This window comes from Podarcis melisellensis, assembly GCF_964234715.1.
Source record: "Podarcis melisellensis genome assembly, chromosome: 10".
Lineage (NCBI taxonomy): Eukaryota > Metazoa > Chordata > Lepidosauria > Squamata > Lacertidae > Podarcis > Podarcis melisellensis.
The window spans coordinates 9,896,047-9,921,526 of record NC_138542.1 but is presented as its reverse complement, the minus strand read 5'-3'; the positions used below and the strand labels follow the sequence as shown (position 1 = coordinate 9,921,526).

General features: G+C 39.9%; 2 protein-coding genes across 4 annotated transcripts in view; one reads left to right on the top strand and one right to left on the bottom strand.

The window, feature by feature from the left end:
- MLC1 (modulator of VRAC current 1) lies at nt 1-20,345 on the bottom strand. Of its 2 annotated transcripts, none has more exons than XM_081927864.1 (13): nt 20,230-20,345; nt 17,733-17,870; nt 16,612-16,795; nt 12,733-12,822; nt 9,813-9,866; nt 9,597-9,698; nt 8,794-8,895; nt 6,948-7,019; nt 6,718-6,834; nt 5,077-5,133; nt 3,907-4,029; nt 1,677-1,844; nt 1-627 (listed from the first exon to the last, which is right to left on the bottom strand). In XM_081927864.1, exons 3-13 carry the CDS (start codon nt 16,789-16,791, stop codon nt 553-555), a joined length of 1,140 nt encoding a protein of 379 aa, XP_081783990.1. In that variant the 5' UTR covers nt 16,792-16,795; nt 17,733-17,870; nt 20,230-20,345; the 3' UTR covers nt 1-552. The 2 variants fall into 2 exon arrangements, with proteins under 2 accessions (XP_081783990.1, XP_081783989.1); XM_081927863.1 differs by having other exon boundaries at nt 20,196-20,336.
- Nucleotides 20,346-20,393: 48 nt separating this feature from the next.
- The window catches only part of MOV10L1 (Mov10 like RNA helicase 1), a 44,862-nt gene continuing 39,775 nt past the window's right edge, over nt 20,394-25,480 (top strand). Inside the window, exon 1 of one of the 2 annotated variants that reach the window (XM_081927634.1) lies at nt 20,394-20,584. In XM_081927634.1, the coding sequence (XP_081783760.1) occupies nt 20,497-20,584 (88 nt within the window). In that variant the 5' untranslated portion in view covers nt 20,394-20,496. The remainder of the gene's footprint in view (nt 20,585-25,480) is intronic. The other variant, XM_081927635.1, reaches the window with a different exon arrangement.

Here is a 25,480-nt window from a genome sequence, read left to right as displayed (position 1 = left end):
TTGTGGTAAAGATGTTTATTTTATACAAAAGTAATAAGCGATTCTTAAGGACTTAACTCCTACAAAAGTGAAGTTTATAGGCAAAAGCATCAACGATGACACACATTTGTAACTTTATAAATGTGTCTGTTAACATCAACTGAATGCCAGCGGTTATATTAGTTCTCTTGCAGTAAGCAAGACCTACCACACAGTTACTTATGTTTAGCTGTTCAGATGGACTTAATTTCTAATTGGCAGTTTCTGGTTGTAGAGTCGGTTTGCAATTAAGATGCTAGTACTCTAAAATGAAAGACACACTCTGTTGAAACAAGTTGTGTTGCAAACTTGAAGCTATACTAATTTCTAAGTTATTAGAAAGGGGTGAGAGAGGTTTTAAAGGAAGATTGCATGGTGCTAACATTCTGACTAGATTCTACTGTTTGGAAACCACAGGGAAGTGGTCAGTAGGGCTGTCATGATGTTTGTGACTGTGCCCATAACACTTGCAAATGCAAAGGCTAGCATGCCCTTATTCCAGCAATTTTCCTGCTTCAGTTTCCTAAATCCCGATTACTGGGCCATTTGCACTACAACAGCTTTCCAAGCCTTCTCTTTGTCGAAATCCTTCATGCTGTTATTGGAAACCTACAAAATATAAAATAAAATCGAACACTGTTATTGACAAATTAGAATGGAAGAATCCAGACTAAGGGTAAATCACTAGATGATACATTAGATGTGTGATCACATTTCCACGTCTTGCATTTTTATAAGAAAGTAGTAGCAGTGAAGATGCCTGATCCAGATTGGGACTGCAGTGCAGGGTGAGAGGGATATAACCCCTTCCTTCATGCCATTTTCTTGACCAAAATGCCCCCCCCCACTGCTGTTTGCCCAGGCAGCTTTGGAGGCACGTACCAGTTTCTCTTTGGGGGCACTTAACCACAGAGCCTAGGACTTGCTGATCAGATGTTCGGCAGTTTGAATCCCCACTACGAAGTGAGCTCCCGTTGCTTGGTCCCAGCTCCTGTCAATCTAGCAGTTCGAAAGCACGTCAAAGTGCAAGTAGATAAACAGGTACCGCTCCAGCGGGAAGGTAAAAGGCGTTTCCGTGCGCTGCTCTGGTTTGCCAGAAGCGGCTTAGTCATGCTGCCCACATGACCCGGAAGCTGTACGCCGGCTTCCTTGGCCAATAAAGCGAGATGAGTGCCGCAACCCCAGAGTCGGTCACAACTGGTCAGGGGTCCCTTTAACTTTAGCCATTTCGGGGGGAAATTTTCATTGATAAAATGGCATTGGAGGAAAAACTTAAAACAATCCCCCCTCCCACTTTACTGCAGTCCCAATCTGAATCAGGTTCTCTCCCTAGATTAAGCATAAGTGGTAAACCATGAACAAACTTAGTTACAGCTTGTGGTTTGCCTGGAGCTATGAGCCTGGGTCTGGAAGTAACACAAAGCCAAACCATGGCTTAGTTCCAGACAGCATGGCTTAGTTCCAGTAGGAGCACTGTAAGCAAAATCTGCAGTTTAGGAACCCACGTTTTCTCGTTCACACTTAGCCATGTCATATAACATTCACTTACAAATAAATCTGTATTTTAAAGAAGAACTGTGATGGGTGCTGGCAATGAAACTGAAATGATCGGCAGCATTCCATAATTACACCAATTTTAAAGTGAAATCATCCCTCACCTCTGTTGTTTTGTACTCTTGTTTGTTCATCTGTGGCACAGCCCACACTGAATCCCGCATCTTCATTTTTGCCTTGAAGCTTACACACAATATGACAGTGCCAGTAGTCAGGAAAGCTTGAATTAGCAGCATCAGCATTAGAAGCAGGAGGAGCACGTCGTAAGACTGCTAAAAAAATTAATACATACATAGAAAAGGCTTTAGCCTTTAGGTATGTTAACTGTTACACACTTTTATGCCTCCAAAGGTCACATTTACTGGAAGCACCTGCAATGCTCTAGTTTCCCCTTACTTCCAATATCAAATTTCTATATCCTTAAAGGCCATTCTGTCCTGGTTTGGGAGCCAGCGGCATATTTTGTCACCATTTATTAGCATGAGTTTTCCAATATGAAGTGTGAATGCCCAGGCATACCACATTCAAGTGTATATATTTCCTTATTATGTGAATGCAAAAGGAAACAGATTTACAAAGTTTTCCCATAGTTTGACTTGTAAGAAAACAGATTTTTACTTATTCCTCCTTCTCTCTGTGCTCACTCAATGCCAACTCCCATGAAATATCTAAGGGCTGTGATCAGCACTTGTTCCCACTCAGGACTCAGGCAATTGGTAAGGAGGGTTGTCATTGCATGCCTAGCCTCTGGGCAAGATTCATTGCCCACTGACCAGGAGGGAAAGGGGAGCTGACATGGTATGATAGAGCCAATTCAGTGCTTCTGCACAGTGCTAACCTTCCCACAGTGGTACCTTGGTTCTCAAATGCCTTGGTACTCAAACAACTTAGAACTCAAACACTGCAAACCCAGAAGTAAGTGTTCCAGTTTGCGAACTTTTTTCAGAAGCTGAACGTGCTCCGTTTTGAGTGTTACGCTTCCAATTTGAGTGCCACACTTCCATTTTGAGAGTTACGCTGAGGTCTGTCTGTTTTTGCTATTTATTTTGCGTTTTTGTGGGTCTTTTTTTGTGACTGTGTGGAACCCAGTTCAGCTACTGATTGATTGTGTGACTGCAGTACATTGTTTATTGCTTTCATTTTATGGATCAATTGTCTTGTTAGATAGCAAAATTCATGTTAAGTTGCTGTTTTAGGGGTTGTTTTCAAAAATCTGGACGGATTAATCTGTTCTGCATTACTTTCTATGGGAAAGCGCGCCTTGGTTTTGGAACGCTATGGTTTTGGAAGAGAATTCCGGAACGGATTAAGTTTGAGAACCAAGGTACCACTGTATCGCCTTCCAGTTCTCCCTCGCAGAAAGCAGCAACTATGGGCCACATTTTGTATACGTCTTATAGTCATTAGGGAAATTATGGGAAAACCACAAAACATTATGGCAGATCTGCTGTACTCCTTATATACTACATAGACTTACTCTAACACTGGGTATAAATTGGCATATAATCTCCTGATATTATAGGAACTAAAGTTGTAGTTTATAGTTCCCCACCTCTTATAGTGCAGCAAAAATAATATTTATGCATTACAATGTGTACAAGAATAAGGATAAGTATAAGGATAAGTATAAACTCAAACAGTAGTAGTAGCATAATACCTTGGGAAAAGGCCATGTACCCTATGCTTCCGTAGCTCGTGTTTTAAAGTGGCTGAGACCTTTGTTTTGGACATCTGTGGTTGGGAGTCCCAGCACATTCCGTTACCACAGCACATTAAGTAATCATAGCTGGCAGGAACAAACCTGTCGTGCTTTACAGTATGACTGAAATTATTTCCTGAAACTGACGTTCTTGGCAAGATGCAAATTTGCAAGCAACAGATAAACAGATTTCAATCAACTGATAAGCATCTCTAAAACATCTCAAGAACTAGAAACTGCACAAGTGAGTTCACAGGGGGGAAATGTTACATACATTCACTAGCTTTTACTTAGCCAGCATGCTATGGTAAACTGTAAGAATGCAGCCAAATAATGTATAGGTAATTTAAATATGCTACACTCCCTCTCTGATCTTGCTTCCCTTTGGCTCCTGATCCTGGCTCACAACTTCTCAGGCTCCAAAGCAATCCTGCTTGCACACAACACAATAGTCCTACTTCTCTCCCTACATGTTCCAAAGTCACACATAAAACAATCCTGAATCACAGCATTTATTAAAGTGAGGACTATTTAGAATAGAAAGCAGTAGTTTCTATGGAACATTGTGGCCTTGGTCACAATACACTGACAAGATACATTGATTGTTTGCTTGGTAATTCAAAAGCAATACATACTTTAACTGTTGGTGGATAGTTTTTAAAGATGTCAACAATTCGCATGATACTGAAGGACAAGTATCCTGAAGCTGTGAATAATAATGGAGATGTAACACTGCTTATGGCAATCAGGACTTCTACCTAAAATGAAACATAGCATTGTGATTAGATAGATATTTGTTATTAAAAAAAAGATTCATGTTGTATATATTCTTGTGTCTCTGAGCAAGCTTGCATAAATGAAGTTTGCTGCAATTTACTCAAATTCAAAATGTAAGTTTAGTCCCTGGAAAAGTGAATGAGGAGTATGAAGTATTTACATTGATAAATATTTTAGAACTCATATTAATAAGTGTGTATTCAGAGCACCCAAGGTATTCGTAACATCCAGACAAAGGCCCAGTCCCCTAAAGAACTGCATGCTGTGTTCCATTTGTGTGGTGCTTTGGATAACTGTGAATAAGGGAGAAAGACAACAAAACAGATATGGGGGAAAGGAGAGTAAAACATTACACATGCAGCTGGGACTAAAAGTGACTACAGATATACTTAGACTGCATTCCTAAGCACACCTACCATTGTACCATTAAACCAATGGAGCTTATTTTTGAGTAGACATACATAGCATTACACTATTAAATGCTTACAGACTCTCTAGCTTTGAAATGCATCACAGCATAGGGAGAGATATAACTATGTATGAAAAAGACAAATCATAAAGTTTGATACTGTCTGTGAGCCAGTAGAGAATTCTCACTATGCTTTATGTAGCTAATGTAGCAGATGGTAACATTTTGGATGGAATGGAGAGCATCAAGGTGCAATAAATAAGGATTGCAATGCTTTTGGATGTAGAGGTACAGAGCATTTTGACCCACCATTAATCTCCTATCCAATCAGTTTTTTAAGAAACATAAACATCTATAAAACCAATTTGTTGGAGATCACTAAGGCATCACTGGGCACCCAGAAGATAATGATTCCATTATGCCTCCTTCATAAACTGTGTGAAAAAATATCATCACTCTCTGGCCCAAATGAAGAGATTTGAAATGGCAGAAATATTAAATCAGTCTAGTTCCTGTTCAATTTTCAGAAAGTTCTACTGGACCTATTTTCACCATAACATTTATGATTGCATCAGTTTATTGAAGTACTTCCACCAGACTGTTTTAATAATGTACTTACCAAGCATTTGCTTGGATATTCAGCGGCAACATGACTTGCAATGGCACTGGGGAAACACTAAAAAGAAACTAAATATGAGGAAATGTTCAGAACCAATCAGGATATATTTGGGTAGAGCAGTGCCTATTTGCAAATATACTTATTACCCCAACTGCACTTCCAATGATTTCTTGTTGTTTTATAAGAAGGGAAAGGGCACTAGGACACCACCAAGTAGGCAACATATTCCTGCTGTTGCTTGAGGCAGGATTCACTCCAACAGAATCTCTGATTGACCCCCTCCTCTGGAGTACTAGCAAACTTGGCCAGAGCGTGAACGATCACTCCAGTAAGGGGGGGGGGAATCAATCAGAGATGCTGTTGGAGTGAAGACACTTTTTCCTGCTTTGAGAAAGAGAAGGAACATGCTCCCCACTTTGCGTGCCCACTGGAAAATTATAGAATACACACTATCTACCTAATTGATTTAAAGAGTAACCCAGTGCACATTTATTCAGTGGTATGTCCAGCTGTGTTCAATGGGGCTAGAAAAGTCGGCATTTGATTATAGCTCGAATGGGATATACCATCTCAAACTCTTATCTGCACCAATAAGTTGTATGTATATAGGATTGAAGGACTGGTTTGGATGATGCCTCTGGGTCCCAACCAAACCTATAATTTTGTATCTGTAAGACATGGTCTACACTGGAAGTAACTGCTGAACTGATCAAACTAGGTTTTTTTTAAGTTAATGGTCCTTGCTAGACTTGTAAATACATTTTTAACGTGTCTAAATAGTTAGCCATATTGCTATAGAAACAAGTTAATGCTAATTAATGCTGCTTCTGGGAGGAGGGAATAAGCCTCCCCCCCCTCACCTGGCTGAATGCCACTTCACCTTGTACGAAGGAGAACAAGAAGCAAAGAGCTAGCCTTTGTGTTAGACTATTAATGTCGTGAGTCCCTCCATCTTGTACTCAGGTTGTATATATGTGTAAATAAGACCATATAGTCTAAATAAGCCACAGCCTTCTTTCTAATGAAACAGAGCCTGGATAAATGCTGGAATCTCTCAATAAGCTATTTGTTCTTTTTTCTGATTCATATTCCTTGATTTTTACTAGATCACACACCTTTCTGAATCCAGTTTTGTTTTTGTTTTTTAATATGCCTGACTACAAAGGACCTGGGCTCTTTTCCAAGTAGTCCTGTAAATTAAGGCACAATGTGGTCTTCCAATTAATTCATACTCTCAGCACAAAGATTTCTACTTATGCAACAAAAGCTTTTCCTCTCTCCTCCCTGCCTGCATACCCTAAATCTGTTCTGGGGGTTCTCCCAGCCCTCCAGAACAGATTTGGGGAGAGATGCACACAGGAAGGGGAGGGGGAAAGTCCACTGCACAAGCAGAAATCATTGTGTAGATGAAGCAAGTTGGTTGAATGCTGGTCAAGAGTACCAGCCTTTCTTATCTGTACAGAATGTTGTTACTTAAAGGTGTACAAATGCTGTTAATAATAAAGTGTGACAGTTTTACAAGAACAAGTAGAATGTTCCTAATATATATGTATAAGACACTGATGGTACATTTAAAAACCTGTTATTCATCAAAGTGAACAACAGTTTATAAAATGAAATCTTCAATGATGTAATACTTACAGCCACTAAAATCCAAAAGAAAGTTACTGAAAGATATGGCCCTGAGACTAGCACATCCATATTCAAAGCTATTATTCCACCAAACACAGCAGAAATTCCAATAATCACTTCAATTACCTAAAGAAGAAGAAGAATTTGCTTGGGATTTTTATATAATAAAAATATATTATATAAAATTATACATAATTCATAGCAGATTCTTAGAGACTGATAAAACAAAGATCTCTTACTGAATAGGATTTTAGGATCCGTGCTGGAAAGCTGACATTATTCAATGTGATCGCACTATCATACATTGTCGTCTAAAAGGGGGGAAAAGATGATCAGAGTTAATAAACTATTAACCAAGCATTAGTCATCTGGGTGTAGAAGCTACCCGCAGATTGGAAGAACTTACAACTTGGTAACTTACGACTTTATGTTTAAAAACTTAAAAGGGAATTCATGTTTGAACTCGTGTAACCCATAACACACATAGCTGTGTGTGTTTTATGTGAAAAGGACCTTTTCCTCCTGCTGCTTCCATCTGTGTGCATAAAATACTAAAATACAAGACATACCAGCATAATTTCTCCCTCTCTCCATGTCAAGATATACAAATCTATCCATCTACATATCTACACATGTACGTATATGTACACAAATATGCCTATACATTAACATGACCCACTCATGCTGAAGTACTGCAGCTGAAATGTCAATACCATTCATAAAACAGCTTGCACAGAGGGAGGATTACATAGATAGGGGATTAGTTCCAGAGATAGTGCAAGGAAAGAAATTCTGGCAGCTGCACTGTTCTGCAAACTGTTAAGCAATAGCTAGCAGAAAACTAGGCACAACAAGGAGTTCAAGTGTGCATCTTGAGATGTTGTGAAAGACCTTGTCCAAGAAATTGTGCAACACCTTGTGTTAACACCGACACAGCTTTCAGTTCTCTTTTCTTAAGTACGCATATTGTGCTAAGGGAGGAAAAATCATTCAACTCATGGAAGATCCTACCTAAGATTAGCTAAATAGAATAAATTGTTTGAGAATCTTAGTCTTACTCTTCCACCACAAACAAGTTTTGTTAGTTTTTAGAAATAAGGCTATTTGATTTTGTTGCTCCCCATTTCCTTGTGTTTTGCTGGTTGGTTTAATCCGGTCCCTGTGGCAGTTTATTTCCTGGGGCAAAATATCCTTTAAAAACCTCAACAACTTCAATCCTTAAAAAATGGTCAACAACTTTGGTTGGCCCTTTGTTCGGCCCTCACAGCCCCTCACTTCATCAAATCTGGCCCTCTTTGAAAAATTTTTGGACGCCACTGCTATAGACAATACAGAGTATAGAGATGTTGGACTGCCTGGACTATACATAACTACACAGGCCCAGTGTATTCATAAGAAAATTGCTACAGCAAAGATAGATTTTCTGTACTTGTAGACATTGCAATGTGGATATTGATTTAGGATGCAACGTAAACCTTGGCCGATGCCCAGTGGGGCTTAACTGAATGGCAGAGTCACAGTTACATCCACATCCTTGCTGCATGTACCTGCCTGGGCAAAAGGTGGGGCGCCAGCCTGGAGTTGGTGCAGCAATCAGGCCCAACGCCATCATGTGACAACAATGAGGCTGGCTTGGGATGGCTTAGTCCCTCCATGCCCCATTTGGTGAGCCCAACAGGAAGCAGAATAATGCTAGCATTACTTCACAGTGAAGACTGGCAAGGCTAGACAGAAGATTATCTCTGTCCAATACACCGCCACAAAGCCCAGTACAAAGTGGGATTGCATTGCATTGATCTTTGAAAGTAGCATGTGCTATCTGGAAAGAAAAAAGGAAGCTCCTGATCTCACTGCCAGAAAGATGTTTGTATGAAATCTGTAATGCTCATATAAAATACTGAAAAGGAGTTCCTCCCAGCAGAAATGCACCCCCAAAACCCCAATATTCAGTAGTACACAGGCATTTGATATCATAGCTATATGATAGAATCACAGTGACTATGTTTCTGAGGCAGTATGCAAATATGAAGTAGAGATTGTAGAAAGCCTGTAGGCTATTTTAGAAATATTTAAGGAAAAACTTACTTTCTTCCTCCTGCAGCACTCCTCGTTAAACCTTGCTGAAATTATTACAGTAGTTGCCATGAAAATTTCCAGTAGAATGAGGAGAATCAAGTTGAAATTTATCTGTGCATAAAAGGTATTAAAAATTCTTAGATTAACATAAACTTATCTACATAATTACTATAATGTCACCCGGTCCGATCCAGAGCATGACCTTTGCAATGGAGCACTTGCAATGAAAAATGGAACCATAGGAGCACCATTGTTGCGGCTTCTCATGAAGTTTGGCTAACCATTCTAGTTTAGCCCCTCTAAACAGGGGCTTTGCATCGGCATACTTAAAACTGGATGAACCATATAGGGAACCATTTCACACAAACCTTCCATGTGGAACAGGATCATGACAGTTATGGTTTTTCAATGGCTAGCATAATGCAAATGCAACTTTTGAATCAGGCCTAGAACAGCTCGCTCAATTTTTTATACCTAGAGTTTTGAGAATGAGAATTGCTGGCAATCTATTTGATATGTCTGATAATTTGTTGCTCGAACTTTAAGAACCAATAATAATATAGCAAGGAAAGAAGCGGAAATGAAATGCCCATACATATGCCAGCATTAAAACATTAAAAGTATTTTCCTATAAATACTTTGTTTCCTATAAATACTTTTTGTTTAAAAACAAAAGCAGCAAATTATGAAATAGTGCATAAGTAGTGTCTGATTAACTTTTTGAAAGATTATATATATACAATGAACAAAATAAGCAAACTCAATATCCAATAAACTAATTAAAGAATTTATCTTTATTGTTAAGAACTCACATTTACTGCTGTAGGGTTCAAGACAAGTTTGCATCCAAACCAAACTAAACATGTTGTTGTAATAGCAAATGTAGAAACAAACAGCATCTGGAAATTGGGTATCTGTAAAAACAAAAACAAAAAACAACACACACATGCACATTAAGAATATTTCATTTTTGCTTTAATTAAAGAAATTAAGTGTTAACAGTCATTCCAAGCTTATAAAGTACTTACCACATTAACTTTGTTTCGGGCTATGGCAAAACTCACAGCTGCTGAGGGAATACACTGGAGAGAAATTAATGAAAATTAAGAGCACAATTTACAAACTAAACTAGAATTTCATGAATAATAAAATTTCCCACTGAGTATAGAATAGACATACTTTGCCTATGTGAACATAGTAAATCACAGCAAAAGCCCCAGCTCACCCATAAAGCTTTTGGATAATTTAGGCAAATCCATTATCTTTCAGGCTAAATTTTTGTTTGTTTGTTTGTTTTCTCTTTCTGAAACCCACTTTTTCTGTCTCTTCCTCCGTACTCTCTTCTGGCAAGTCTGAACTTGCAGAGGGCTTTTGAAATTAGGCTGCAGATTACCTACCACCACTGCCCTAAACATAAACTTACTGTGATAAAGGTAAGAGTCACAATCCAAAGATCTATTTAAGATGTTCCCAAGGGCTTTAACACATGAGACCACTGACCACTGACTTAAAACAAAACAGCAGACCCCAAATAACCCAAACAGAATTTTTTTTTGAGACGTACGCTCCGTTTCAAAAATGATTTGCCATGGAGTGACGGGAAGGTGAATGTTTGGTAAACGCATCCAAAAGCCCTGTGACACACGATACATGGTGCTATGAATGCACCCTGAAAAGTGCTACAGATATGAAAAATAATCATAACAGAAAATAAGAATGTTGTTTTAACAAAATCCACAATGGCCACAATCCAATACAGGGATGGACACATTTAAACTCAGTTCACTGAAATAAATGTGTTTAAGAATGCCTAATTCTACAGCATCTTAAAAAGCAGAGACATCACCTTGCCAACAAAGGTCCGTATAGTTAAAGCCATGGTTTTCCCAGTAGAGATGTATGGAAGTGAGAGCTGGACCATAAAGAAGGCTGATCGCTGAAGAATTGATGCTTTTGAATTATGGTGCTGGAGGAGACTCTTGAGAGTCCCATGGACTGCAAGAAGATCAAACCTATCCATTCTTAAGGAAATCAGCCCTGAGTGCTCACTGGAAGGACAGATCCTGAAGCTGAGGCTCCAATACTTTGGCCACCTCATGAGAAGAGAAGACTCCCTGGAAAAGACCCTGATGTTGGGAAAGATCAAGGAGAAGGGGACGACAGAGGACGAGATGGTTGGACAGTGTTCTCGAAGCTACGAACATGAGTTTGACCAAACTGTGGGAGGCAGTGGAAGACAGGAGTGCCTGGCGTGCTCTGGTCCATGGGGTCACGAAGAGTCGGACACGACTAAACGACTAAACGACAACAACAACAACAATTCTTTCAGACTGTACAGTGAGCAAATGTTTAACCGAACTTGGAAGGCTTGATACCAAGGTGGGTATGAGGAACGAGTGGCCCTCTGGATGTTGTTGAACTCCAACTCCCATCCAACATGGTCAATGGTTTTCTGTGAATAGCAGAGAGATAAGATGCAGCTGACTGTTTGAGGCAGCTGGATCAGAACTGTTGCCCCTTGGTCAACACCCTGTTTTTCATTAAGCTACAGAGATATAGGCAGATAGGCATCATGTAAATATGGTGTGGTTGCTTTGTGATACAGTAGCAGGCTGTATTCCCTCCTCAAGAGTTCATTTCCTCTTGCCCTGAAGTTGTACTACTCGACTAACTGGAGCAGGATCTCTTGTACCACCAATATGACTGGGGAAAGAGTTTCCTACCCCAAGATTAGCCTAACCAGAACAGGATGAAGCAATGTTCTTTTCCTTTCTCTTCATAAAGAGGAGAAAGCAGTTGTTTCCTGATTACATGCCCAAGCCAGCTAGAGCAGCAAAGACCAGCAGTAAAGGCCCATGGTGTGTGCCACCCTTCTAATTCTGTTTCTGGATCAACTGAGTGGGCCTTTTGCAGCCACTTCAGAACCTCTAAATCTGTCCCAGTGCCTATTGTTACTTGACCTGGTCAACAATGGTAGATACTCATCTTCATTTATACTCACTGACTTCAGTTTAGAGCCTACCCTTGAGAGCATGTCTTGGATGGTTCCAGTGTGACAGCTGAGCCCCACTTTCTCATCATCTAAAATCACCCAAAGCACAGAGTCCCGTTCACACTGAATTGTCACAGAATTTGGCTCCTAGCCACTTGAACTATCCATGACTTAGGGCTACACTCTGATGCATTCATTAATATTCCAGGAGATTTACTTCCAAGAAGGAATTATTATTATTACTATTCATAATACTTATATACTGCTCTTTATCTGAAGATCTCAGGTCGGTCCACAAGATTAAACATCAGTTGCTCATTGGCAATACATGAATTGATAAAGTCAATGTCTTCCATGTTGCAGTAAGAAAGGATAGAATACATAGGACTGGGTTTTTAAACTTCCACTGTAGCTAAGAGAATCATTTGGACATAACTCACTCAAGTCCCATTGGTGTCATAACTAATTTAACTGAATCAGGGCCTTTTGTGTGTGTGCACACGAGAACACACTAAGAACAAAACTCAAAAGACATCATCCAGTGATAAAAGATACTTATACAACCCTAGCTTCATGCTTACAAATATACCCTGAGAGAGAAGGAAAATTATAGGATTCTCTGTGCCCCTGATATTTGCTCATGTGATGTTTCATTACATTGTTTATTTGAATATAAATAACACATAATAACTAAACATTGCATCTGCTATTATAAAGCAGAAGGGGGGGAAACCAAGTGTTTAATTGGCAAGCTGCTGCCAATTATTTTAAAGCAAACAATTTCTCTGAAATCAAGAGTGAGGAATTATCTAAAGAGAGCATGTGTTAGCAGTTTACTTCTGGATCAAGTGGTATATCTGAGATAAGGCTTTTGAAGCATAATGAAAATAAGAAAATTGAATTATATTTCTAATTTATATTTCTAAACAGCCACAAAAATTAAAAGGAATGCTTACTGAACCTGCTGCACAGCGCAAGTAATCCATTTCAGATGGAAAAACATTCCCCAAATAAAGTGAAAACCCAGAGGTAACAAGGATGCAAGTCTGAAATGAAGAAATTACATTACTTTATTAGTATAAATTATATAGCTAAGCAACTTCATGAGAATTGGCAGTTCTTTTCAAAAATGAAAATACTAGAACCATTAACAATTGTTTCTCTGTGTTAATGATACTGAAACCAAACATCAAAAGATCTTTATAAGTCAAAAGAACATGTTGTCTTGCTGCTAAGTTCTAGAACTATTATGCAATGACTTGGCAACAATATAAAAGAATAACAACTTAGGAAGTGTTTGTATTTAACTAAATAAATATAGATGTCAAAAAATACATTGGATTTGTGGGAAGATTCACACAAACAAGCACTTTCTCTTGCTCCGTGTGATTGTGCAACATCCAAACAGTTTATTTGGATAGTTCCAGACTGTTCCTATTTTGGGGTGGGATTCAATCACATACAGGTAAATTCTGCTTGCACAATTGTAGATGACTGGGAGGTCTTGCACAACAGACTTGTTTTCCCCAAAAGATCAGACTTTTGTAATGTGATAAGGAAAATGCAATGGAAAGTGTGTGATAACATTTTGACACCACATTGTCTAGCCTCCCTGCAAACAAATTAGAGTGAATGTTCATTAAACAACCAACGTTTTCTATTTTCCCTTCAAACAACTCAGAATAAATGCCGGCTAAACAGGTCAGCTGGAAGCACCCTTAGTCTCTGTGTAACTCTTTCTTTCAGCCTTTTCTGATGCTTGTCATCTCTCTTCCTTAGCGTATATTTTACTCCCAAGCACGAGCAATCTTTGGGAATCTCAGTGTTGTAGAGTCTATATATTTTAGCTGGAATCATTGTCTCTGAATAGACTGAAATTGCTCAGTATATTCATAAAAATAAGTGGAACTCTTTATGATGCTTCCTCTATTGACAGCAAGAATTCAGCAAAAGATGTCAGTCAGCTGTCACTCGCAGCAACAATTTAGGAAAAGAAAATCTTACTAAAGCAGTAAATTAAAGTTAACTAAAGAAAATAAGCTCCTTTCTTGGCAGGCATGCTTAACAAAACAATGAAACTTCTCAGCAAAGACAGCTTGTCTACATCTTGTGGCTAAGCAGTGAAGCATTCTAAGTATTTTTTTAGTAGTTCTTGTTAAACAAAGTACAGTACTCAGGGGAAATCCTCAGGAATTTCTGTTACTGCTACTACTAAACATTTATTTTGCAACTATCGTGTGCTAGCAGCTTCAGTGCCTAACATTTTCTGTTAATAAGCAAGAATATTATATTATTTAAATTATTATAGCCACAGTATTCCCAAGAAGTATCAAGAACTATATTTTTCACTTTTATTGTCATGTTGTTGTTGGCATCCGTCTATCTCAACCTCTGGGGGTAAAGTCAAACTGCTGTGTTAGCTGCACCCAAGTGACCTCCCTGGGGTGCAAGCCTGGGCAGTATGTATGGAGGTCCTGGGCTGCCCAAACAACAAGATCCGCCCTCCCTCTCGACCTCACTGACATGTTTGGCACCAGCTTTGTATAGGGTTTAAAGGGACGCGGGTGGTGCTGTGGGTAAAACCTCAGCGCCTAGGACTTGCCGATCGTATGGTTGGCGGTTCGAATCTCCGCGGCGGGGTGAGCTCCCATCTTTCGGTCCCAGCTCCTGCCCACCTAGCAGTTCGAAAGCACCCCTAAGTGCAAGTAGATAAATAGGTACTGCCTTATAGCGGGAAGGTAAACGGCGTTTCCGTGTGCTGCGCTGGTGCTGGCTCGCCAGAGCAGCTTCGTCACGCTGGCCACGTGACCCAGAAGTGTCTCCGGACAGCGCTGGCCCCCGGCCTCTTAAGTGAGATGGGCGCACAACCCTAGAGTCGGACACGACTGGCCCGTACGGGCAGGGGTACCTTTACCTTGTATAGGGTTTACTCCTTGGACTTTTCTTCTCCTAATGATATCCCACAAAACAGCAGAGGTTTAGGATCAGAGTTTTCCTTCTCCCAGGCTGACTTCCTAGATGGGAAGGGCTACTTTCCCATCTGCCCCTCACTTCCTTCTACAGTACGTGCAGAAACCACTTTCTTGACCATTGGACTAACTACTGGTCTCATTCGCTTAATCTGCTAGAGCCTGTCTTCGCATGCAGGGTAAGTCCCTAACTCACTGAGGCTTTGATACCTATCAGCTACCTTCACCTGGTTTGGCCGGCCAGTCAAAGCTGTTTCCTGGGGTGTGGCTGGTGTCACATGCTGACAGCTTCTAGGAGCCATGGGTGAGAGCTGAGTGCAGGTTGGGGACCAAAGCTGGGCAAACTACCTCACACTGGAGCCAACTTCGGCACCCACAATAATATTAGTGTGGGGGTTGCCCTCCCAGTCAATGGGCAAAATTGAAGCCCTTTGTTGCAGACACCCACAATCTTCAGCACGAGATGGCACCTATGCTACCTCAAGGAGCATGATGTGTGACCCACCAGAGGTACCACACCTCCCCTAATACTTCATACATCCTACAAATTCATCACATCCTTCAAAACACACCAAGTGCCAAAAACTGGGTGGAATTAACTTCTAGGTGAGTATATATAGGATTGCAACCTACGTATAGACACTTAGCAATGCCAGTTATAAAACTATGAAGTATAATAAAATTATTAACACACTCAGAAAACAAACAAACAAGTCTACAAAAACAAAAAAAGTCAAGCTAAGGAATGGTATTTCAGTGCTAACCATTGTACATTATAGTCATTTGTGTGGTTTATACATGCATGATCCATATCGGTTGGAAAGGTTTTGAAAACCTTGAATTTATGCTACCTGCACAATTTAAAATACAATCCGATCACATCTTATGCACATTTAACTCATGCAATTTCAACCATATGTGGTTCAAGACCAACTGGTTGAAATTCCAGAAATTAAAGGCAAGCAAGGCAGAATGCTTAAAAACTATTTTTGCACGAGGTTGGAAGGGACCTAAATGGCACTCTCCTGGTCATCCTCCGGAGAGGGCCACATTCTGCAGAAGGACCCCTTTATCCTTGTCTCAGAGCAAGAGGAGAGGAGGCAGAGAGTAGTAGTGGAAAGGGCAGCAGAGAGCCTGCCCTCACCACCTGGCTGGACAGGCAAGAGGTTAATGAGATGAGAATGCAGCCTGGAGAGCACCAGTTTGTCAAGCCCCGTACCAGCCCTCTATGACAATTCTGTCATTTTGCCATATTATTGGACTGGCACCAGACTAAGGTGGCGCTGTGGTCTAAACCACTGAGCCTCTTGGGCTTGCTGATCAGAAGGTTGGTGGTTTGAATATCCGCAACAGGTGAGCTCCCGTTGCTCTGTCCCAGCTCCTGCCAACCTAGCAGTTCGAAAGCACGCCAGTGCAAGTAGATAAAGAGGTACCACTGTGGCGGGGAGGTAAACGGTGTTTCCGTGTGCTCTGGTTTCCATCATGGTGTTCCATTGCGCCAGAAGCTGTTTAGTAATGCTGGCCACACGACCCGGAAAGCTGTCTGTGGACAAACGCTGGTTCCCTTGGCCTGAAAAGCGAGATGAGTGCTGCACCCCAGTCACCTTTGACTGGACATAACCGTCCAGGAATCCTTTACCTTTGACCCAGCCCCCTGTGACAATTGCATCATTTTGCCATACTATTAGGCTTGCACTGGTAGGACTTAATTCCAGTAAATACTACTTTTAGAAAATCAAAACTTTCCAACTTCAAACAGATTTAATGACATGGGTAATAATGTAATAAAAATTAACCTACTATATTTGCCCAGTACAACCTTACCTATTTAGCCCTGACAAGGCTGGGATAATATTTCATACTTACCCCCATCAGCAAAGAATATATCCATGTTTTATAACTAAAACATGGATGAAACCTCTTTGATAGTTGAAGGTCGCTTGATTTAATATCTGGAACATAATTTCCATTCTCTTGTTTTCCACGCTCCAAGGTTGGCATTCTGTCATAACTAAATTCTTCCCTGTAAGATTCCTCCTTGGTCATGGTGCTTTAAAGTGAAAATAAATGTTCCTTTTATTTCTGAATTTGGAGTTCCCAATAAATCTTACATTGTTTCTATATTTGTTCAGGGATCTTGAGCTAAGAACGTTCTTTTTTACTTCAATGTATTTCGAGTTACATATTTCTACAGAACTTTCATATTAACATGGCTAGGATCACATTAGTAAGCTGTGTTCCTAACAATTTTCATACTCAAAAGTCCATTCCAAGACAGTAAAAGAGACTGAATTGTGAATTATTAAATACTGAAGACAATTTTCACCACCACATTCCTATGCATGTCTACTCAGAAGTCCCACCGAGTTAAATGGGTATAATAGGATTGCACAGTAAATAACTATTTTCAAATTAGTGCACAATTCTGTACTCTACATTCTAATCATATTTAGCAACCCCAGTGTGCAAACAAATCAACAATTATACTTAATATTTCATATAGGCCAGCATCCATACAACAAATTAAATGAGCATAATTCAATATATCCAAACCATTTAACAACTTCTACTTTTTATAAAGAGCTTGAATAATTTATTTATATATATAAATATAATTTATATATATAAATATATTTATATATATAAATATATATAAATCTACGAAAGCATATATATATATATATATACACACACACAGTTTCCTAACATTGACTTCTGCATAATTATCAACAGAATGGGAAATAAGCACAATTATGACAACAATCCTATACATACTCCGATGGGAGTAAGTCCAATTAGATGTATAGGATTGCATTAAAAACACACTGCATACAGTACTTGATGACATGACAAAATAGTTTGTTGTTATATAAATGCAACTTATCCATTTTACTTATCCCCCCAACTCACTTAGAATAATTATGGAGTATACCGATTACTAAAACTTAACCACATATTTACCAGTTGTTAAAATCTGTTATACTTACATTAAACTGAGAAATTAATATTCAACTTTGAATAGTTTTGTGAGTAAAGTTGTCCGTACACTTTGTTATAGTCTCACTGCTTAGTGATTCATGCTGCCTTTGAAAAGTTTGCTCTTCTACTTTGGCTTTCAACAAGGTCTATTCATACGTGGAACAAAAGCACAGCAAAAACCACAGTTAAGCCAGAGAACAGGGAAATGCCAACTGAATTTTAATGAAGAGAACATACTAGAAAATTACTGTACCATATTCTCACAAGGCTGATTCCATAATTGTCTTAGGGCAAGCAAAAATTGAAGCAAAAGTTTCAATATGACAAAGATACAAACTATCTTTGATGTTTAGAATATTTAATACACAGTTTAATCAAGTTATACCTTATGATAGTCATGAAGTTGCAATCCTATACACACTTACTTGGGAGTAAGCCTCAGTAAGACTTACTTTTGAGTAGACATGTATAGAATTGCACAGTAATTAGCTGTTCTCGCTAAATTATATAACTTTAATCCTCAAAAGCTAGCAACATTGTAAAATGTGTGATCACAGGAGGGGGGAAAACTTGAACATAAAAGGTAATTAAATCCTAAACATGTTCACTTGGAAGAAAGTTTCACAGATTTCAGTGGACGTTCTACATATCCGGACAAGCTCTTATAGTAAATCCCATTGAATGCAATGGGTTTTAATAATCCCAAACAAGTGTGCAATTCTATACACACTTTCAATATTTGCTCATTTTAAGGGAAACCATTTTTAAATCTTTCTTCTAAAAAGAGGACATCTGCTACTATTACAGCAACAACAATTGTTTTGAAGATTAATACTTCATCAAGAACAAAATATGTTTGGGAGTCCAAAAATTAATTTATCTGTCTCTGTAATGTTATGACACTAATGAGCTAAACAGTTTCTGAATTTCAGTCAACTTGTAACAGGCTTAAAAATCAACTTCAGACTAAAATGTGAAATGTTTCTAAACATCCCGCAATATTATCTTACATATTTTTTTATTATTAAAAGGTTGGTTAGTCTTTCTGAATTTATGTCGTTACACCTGAGTTAAAACTTGCTACATAAAGTGGCATACATCACACCATCTGAAGGTACCTCATGCACATGGGAATTGTTCGATGCTGCTGGGTTTGTGAGTTTTGTATGCATTTCTCCACTGTAACATTGTGCAGCATGGGCTGTTCCACAAGTTTTTGCACGAGGAACATTGGTTTGTATTCAACAGTGTCAATCAGTTGACAGTAAGATTTCCATCAGAATGAGAGAAACTTTTCTTCGTGATTTCTGCCACTCCAGTGCAACCTAGAGGGGATATGCCAAAAATTGCACTCGTTCCCTTTTCCACTGATGGAAAACCTATTGTCAAGCTTAGCAATATCAATGGATCCAACACAGAGGCTAAATCCGGATCTGGTCCAAAGTTTGTACACTTACATACTCAAAAGAATCTGATGTCCCCAATGCTACAAAACACACAGCAATGTATCCATGAGGAAATGTACCCAGACACACACTGCAGACTGACTTACAAAGCAATCCCATGCATTCTATATTCCTCTTTCACCAGGCCTTTGGTTGATTTGATTCGCATCCTATGCCCTTTTAAAATGCAGGATTTTTTGGGGGGGAGGAGGGTTGTTATTGGGTTCCTGTTTTTATTTTGATTATTTATTTTGTGGAGCCGCCCTGAGACCACCGGGTATAGGGTGGTATATAATTTTTAATAATAATAACAATAATAATCATAATATTTTGATTTTATACTGTGAACCATCCTGAGACCTCGGGATATAGGGAGGTATATACATTCTAATAATACTAGTAATAATATGATTTCATTCTGTGAACCGCCCTGAGACCTCCGGGTATAGGGTGGAATATAGATCCAAATAATAATAATATTTTTATTTTATTCTGTGAACCTCCCTGAGACCTCTGGGTATAGGGAGGTATATAAATTCTAATAATAATAATAATAATAATAATTCCATTCTGTGAACCCCCCCCCAGACATCCGGGTATAGGGAGGTATAATAATAATAATAGTAATACAGTATTTTGATTTTATTCTGTCAACCTCCCTGAGACCTCTGGGTATGGGCGGTATATAAATTCAAATGCTAATGCTAATAATGATATTTTGATTTTATTCTGTCAACCGCCCTAAGACCTCCGGGTGTAGGGTGGTATATTACTATTATTAATAATAATAATAATAATAATAATAATAATAATAATAATAATAATAATAGCCAACTCCTAGGGCCTGTGGGGACCTCGACCACCCAATAAATATTTGATGTGGCCAGGACCCCCCAAAGTTGATGGACATTGCCATTCAAAGAGTGTGTCATGTGATCGATTCTGCGGGGCGGGGCTTTCCTGCGCCCCCCCAACCCCCAATATTTGATTCAAGTTGGCACCCCTGATGTTAACAATACAGCGTACAGGTACGAGCTGCTGAGGAAAAGTAGAGCGTCACCTCACGACCGGAAAGCCTTAACAACAAAAGCCCTGCCACTCCCGTCAACCGTTCAGCAACGTCTGAGGAGCGAACGGGAAAACGAAATCGAGCGTCGCTACTGCGCTTGCGCCGGCGCTACTGCGCACGCGCGGTTTTATAAGAGCGGGTCCGAGCATGCGCAGTCCGCCTCCCGCGCGAACGGTCCTTCGGTTTCCAGCGCTTCGTGGGGCGGAGGCGGGAAAGCGCGGGAAGCGCAAGAGAGGCGCCTCGCCGGCTTGTGAGAAGATGTACCACCTCTTTTCCAAAGTCGTCTCTTTCTTCTGGCGAAGGGCCGACGAGGAGATGGAAGGAGGCAGGCGCCGGGCAGCCAGAGGTAGAAGAAGCTGACTGACTTTCCCCCCTCCTCCCCTCCCGAACTCAGCTTTGTTCCTTTCCTTGGGTTCCTTCCTTTAGGGTTTACTCGGAAGTAAGCCCGGTTTAGTTCCGTGGTTCTTACTCCCAGGACAGCGAGCATAGGACTGGAGCCTTAAACACACACAAAAAGCCTTTGGCGTCCCTGCTCAGGCCTTCTGATGCCTATATATATATATATATATATATATATATATATATATATATATATATATATATATATATGTATATATATATATATATATATATAAAGGTGTGTGTGTGTGCGTGCATATATATATATATATATATATATATATATGCATATATTAAATTATAAATATATATAGAGAGAGAGGCATATATTAAATTATGTATATATATATATATATATATGGAATGTATATATATTCCATTTAAACATAATCACATTATTACCCATATATATTAAATTCCATATATATTTATAGTGAATTAAATTCCATTTAAACATATAATCACATCATTATTATCCTCTCTGGCTCTTTAGAGCCTATCGACTTCCTTCCCTCCCACCTCTTGGCTTTCAAAATTAACCTTTATATCACAGCATGTTATATATTTTCCAGTTCTAATAAAACTCATCACAAAATACCTCAAAGTTTAAATAAATGTAGAAAGGTGTAAAAAAAAAATTATCATTAGAAGTCTTCAGATAACCCTACTAGTGTTGTTAATTGCTTACAATGATCTTTCAAATATTGTGTAAATTTACTCCAGTCTTTTATTATTTGTTATTTATACCCCACCCATCTGGCTGGGTTTCTAAAAAGTATTTTGGAATACAGTACTTGAAAGTGCTGGTTTCGGATTTTTCCCATCAGCTTCACCAGTTCTGCAAAGTCCATTTCCATCACTGATGCCTTTTTTGGCATTCGCTACCTCATTATTATTATTTGGCGTTAGTTACCTCATTATTATTTTTTTACAAAAAGGCTTCATAGGGTCACAGAGTCGTAGAGTTGGAAGGCACCACAATGACCATCTAGTAAAGCCTCATCTTTTTGCCCGACCTGAGACTTGAACCCATGACCCTCAGATTGAGAGTCTGTAAACGGGTAAAATCGTTAGTAGGATTGGAATGTCACTCGTCGTTTAATGGTGCATTTTGGACACAATGGAGGGATAAAAGATTTGGATTATCATAAAAGATGCAGGAGGAAACGATTAACAAAGGGGAGGAGGGAATTGCAAGAGATTCCTTGGAAACTTATTTCTATGTTGTATGTTGGAATATGTGACTGTAAAATTTTAATCTGAAAAACCAAATAAATCTTAGATAAAAAGAGAGTCTCATGCTCTACCAACTGAAGTATCCCATAATTATTAGCTATTCAGTTTATGTACCGCCCTTTATCCAGAGATCCCAGGTTATTCTAATAATGACTTGTTGCCTTGAGACCTCTGTCCCAAGAATAGAGGTTCTTGTATACATCACTTAAAAGTGTTAAGGGGCATTTTAATTTATTACTGTTATTATTAGAAAAGAGAATCCATTCATCCTGTAGACAATGCTGTTCCCTCCAAATTGTGGACAGTACCTCGCATCAGCTTCAGCTGCTGAGGGATCTTGGGAGTTGTAGTCAGATATGGCCCATCCATGAGGCAAGGTTAGGCGACCACCTCAGGCAGCAGATCCTGTTGTAGATATTATTTCTTAATTTTATATTCTTTATTGAAAAATAAATAGTACATAACTACAAGTGCATAGAGCAAGGTATCGCACACAGAGATCCTGATGTAGAGCTTTATTTCCCCATCTTCACCCTTGTTGCTGGTGGAGATTTTCACTCGCTCTTTCTTCCTTCATTTCAGGTGCCAAAATGTTTTGGTGGGCCCTGGTTGTAGGCCACAGCTATTGGCAGAAACCAAGTTGGCCACCCCTCATATATTTATTATTTTACTTACTTGTTGAAAATAAATGAACAACAACAAAGCCTGTACTAGGAAATCTGGAATAGATTCCTTGAAGAATTTGCTTCTCTTGGCTACAAAAGAGCCTTTCTAAGAAATCTACTAACATTCTAGGCTTCTCTATTTCTACATTTTCTGGGAACAATTCCTACTTGTTGCCTAATTTGTGTCCAACTTTTTTGTGTGTTCTGTTTGTCACGTAATGTTTACTGTTAGTAATCAGTGAATTTCTAAGAAGTATAGTTCTGTGAATATTACTACATACACACCCCACAAGAATGCTGACATTTCATGTGACTACAGCTAGAGTCCATGTAAACATTACTTGTTCAAAAAGTGAGTAGCTGTTCGTAAACCAGCCTTGTAAATAAGCCCATTAATGTTACTAGCCTTTGGGGGGGGGGGAGCCTGGTTAGCCTGCTGGAAGCTTGTAGAGGAGCCCCTTCTCCACTCATTCTCATATACAGTATAGAAGTCCATGCACTTGCTTGTATGCAATTCCTTATTTCCTATCACTGCTTAAATACAAAGATATACAGTGGTGCCTCGCAAGACGAAATTAATTCGTTCCGTGAGGCTCTTCATATAGCGTTTTTTTCGTTTTGCGAAGCAAGCCCATTGACAGCTTAGCGGATTAGCGCTATTAGCGGTTTAGCGGCTTTTAGCGATCAGCTGTTAAGCGGCTTATCAGCAGATTAGCTGATAAGCGGCTTAGCGGCTTAGGAAAAGGGGGGGAAGGGAAAAAAACCCGAAGGAACTCGCAAGACTTTTTCATCTTGCGAAGCAAGCCCATAGGGAAATTCGTTTTGCGAAGCGCCTCCAAAACGGAAAACCCTTTCGTCTAGCGGATTTTCCATCTTGCGAGGCGTTCATCTTGCGGGGCACCACTGTAGTAAACACATAATTTTTGTCATCTAAATTATGTGTTTTTGAAAGGTGTGTGCTCTTCTTTGAAGCTAGCCTTTTCGCTTTACAAAAGTGTTTAAGAAATATCATCACGCATATTCACTGGGAATTCTCTTCAGTGTTCATGAGTCTTACTTAGTTTGTATAGTTTGTGGCACTCTTCTAAATTGTGGGCCTTTGTAGTTGTTCCTAGACATTACTTTGTCTAGTGAGATTGACAGTGTTATCTCAATCTCACACATGTACTCGCCAACCATGCATAGAAATGACTGTCAACATGAGAATGTCTAAGTGCTCAAGTTGATTTAGGGGGAGGAGGAGAATTTATATGAAATTGTTCCTCTTCTGCCTTTTTCCTTTTTTTAATCACTTGGCTGCTAGCTATTATGGCAGCTTTATATCCGGATTCCAAATGCATTGTCTGTGAATATGTCCTGCTGATTGATAGCATGAATACAGAAGGTAGCCACAATCAAAGTGCCAAGGGGTGTATCCAGCTAAGTCCTACTCAGATAAACCTGTTGAAATTGATAAACGTTTAAGTTAGTCATGACATTGATTGCAACAACTCTGAGTGCAACACTGAATGCTCTGCAAACCTTTACAAATGATACACATTGGGGCAAAAAAATCCCAGTTTTACTTATGTGGTAATGGGGTCTGAACTGGCAGTGACTAAAAAGTAACAAGACTCTATGGCTGTAGTAGATAGCTTGTTAAAGAAGTTGGCCCAATGTGCAGTATGCTGTGAAAAAGGTGAATTCCATGTTGGGGTTCATAAAACAATGCCAGATTATGGTTTGGCACCACAGGAATAAGCCTGGAAGGAGCTTTGGGTTTGCATGTTAACTTCCTTCCTTCCCTTGCTCAAGTGGAAATCATAGTTTTGTCAGTTTGGATGTTTTGGTAAAACTATGGTGTGACAAAACCCAGACAATAACTCATTACTCTGAGGTTGTAAAGGTAAATGTCAGGGTTTCAGGGAGAGAAGAGCAGATGGGGGAGGAGACAGAGAGCGAGGGGGAAGAATCCCAGAGAGATGAGGAGGAGGATGACGATGACCAAAGGTCGTCCATGAGTTTGTCCAGTGAGTCAGAAGACTCCCAGAAGGGAGCCCCCCTGGTCAGACCAAAGGGGGGCCAAGGGGGAAGCAGGGAGGAACAGGGGGGCGAAGGGAGAAGCCTCAGTAGGAGTAGGACACAGGAGCCAGCTTCTCAGCCGGAACGGAGTGAAGGGGGTGGAGTTACCAGGGTGTCAGAGGGAGCAGAGCGTGAAGGAGACAGGGGGAGAAGATCGGAGCAGGACGCTCAGCCGGAAGGGGTGGAGAGTAGCACCGGGAGCAGTGTAGCGGTCGAGAGAAAGGTCAGAAGCAACGTACGCGCGCCAAGTTCAAAGGTAGAGGCGCGCGGAAGTGAGGAGAGCCCTGGGGAGGAGCCCGGCCCCAAAGCGAGAAGGAGGGGGGCGGAGGCGTCAGAGGATTCAGCCTCGGGCGAGTCCCGGCGAGGGGGAACCCAGGGGGGCAGAAAGACCCTGCGGAAAAGGAAGGAGAGGAAGAGGTGGTCCAGCACAAGCCTCTTAAATTGGTGCAGAGGCGGGACAGATTCAGAGGGTACTTCAGCGATCTAACGGTACAGACGTAGAGTCACAAAGTTGGAGTGTAAACGCAACCATGATCTTCAATAAAGACTTTCTGTAAATAAACCGGATTGGAGTTGGGTCTCTTGTGAGCTGGGACCAGACGGGTGGCTCTGACAGTAAAGAACCCCTGGAGGTTAAGCCCAGTCCTTTTTTACTTTGAGGTTGTGAGGAAAGGAGAGAAAAGTCAAGTATCGGCTTCATTTGCTCCAATAAGCTAGTCCTAAAAAAACACTTTGTTTCTATGCTGCTTTAGAATCTAATCAGAAGAGGGGAGGGAAAACATATGAATAAATAACATTTATTTTGCTAACCATCATCATTTATAGAAATCCTTACAGATGTTCTGTTAGAGGTGGCAAGATGCAGCAAGAATAATTTCCCA

Excerpts from the sequence above, each read along its gene's own strand:
- MLC1 (XM_081927864.1), bottom strand. The coding sequence starts at position 16,791 with ATGACCAAGGAGGAATCTTACAGGGAAGAATTTAGTTATGACAGAATG. Across the intron at positions 12,823-16,611 it reads TATATTCTTTGCTGATGGGG|ACTTGCATCCTTGTTACCTC; the intron begins GTAAGTATGAAA and ends TCTTCATTTCAG. Across the intron at positions 9,699-9,812 it reads CCCGAAACAAAGTTAATGTG|ATACCCAATTTCCAGATGCT; the intron begins GTAAGTACTTTA and ends TTGTTTTTACAG.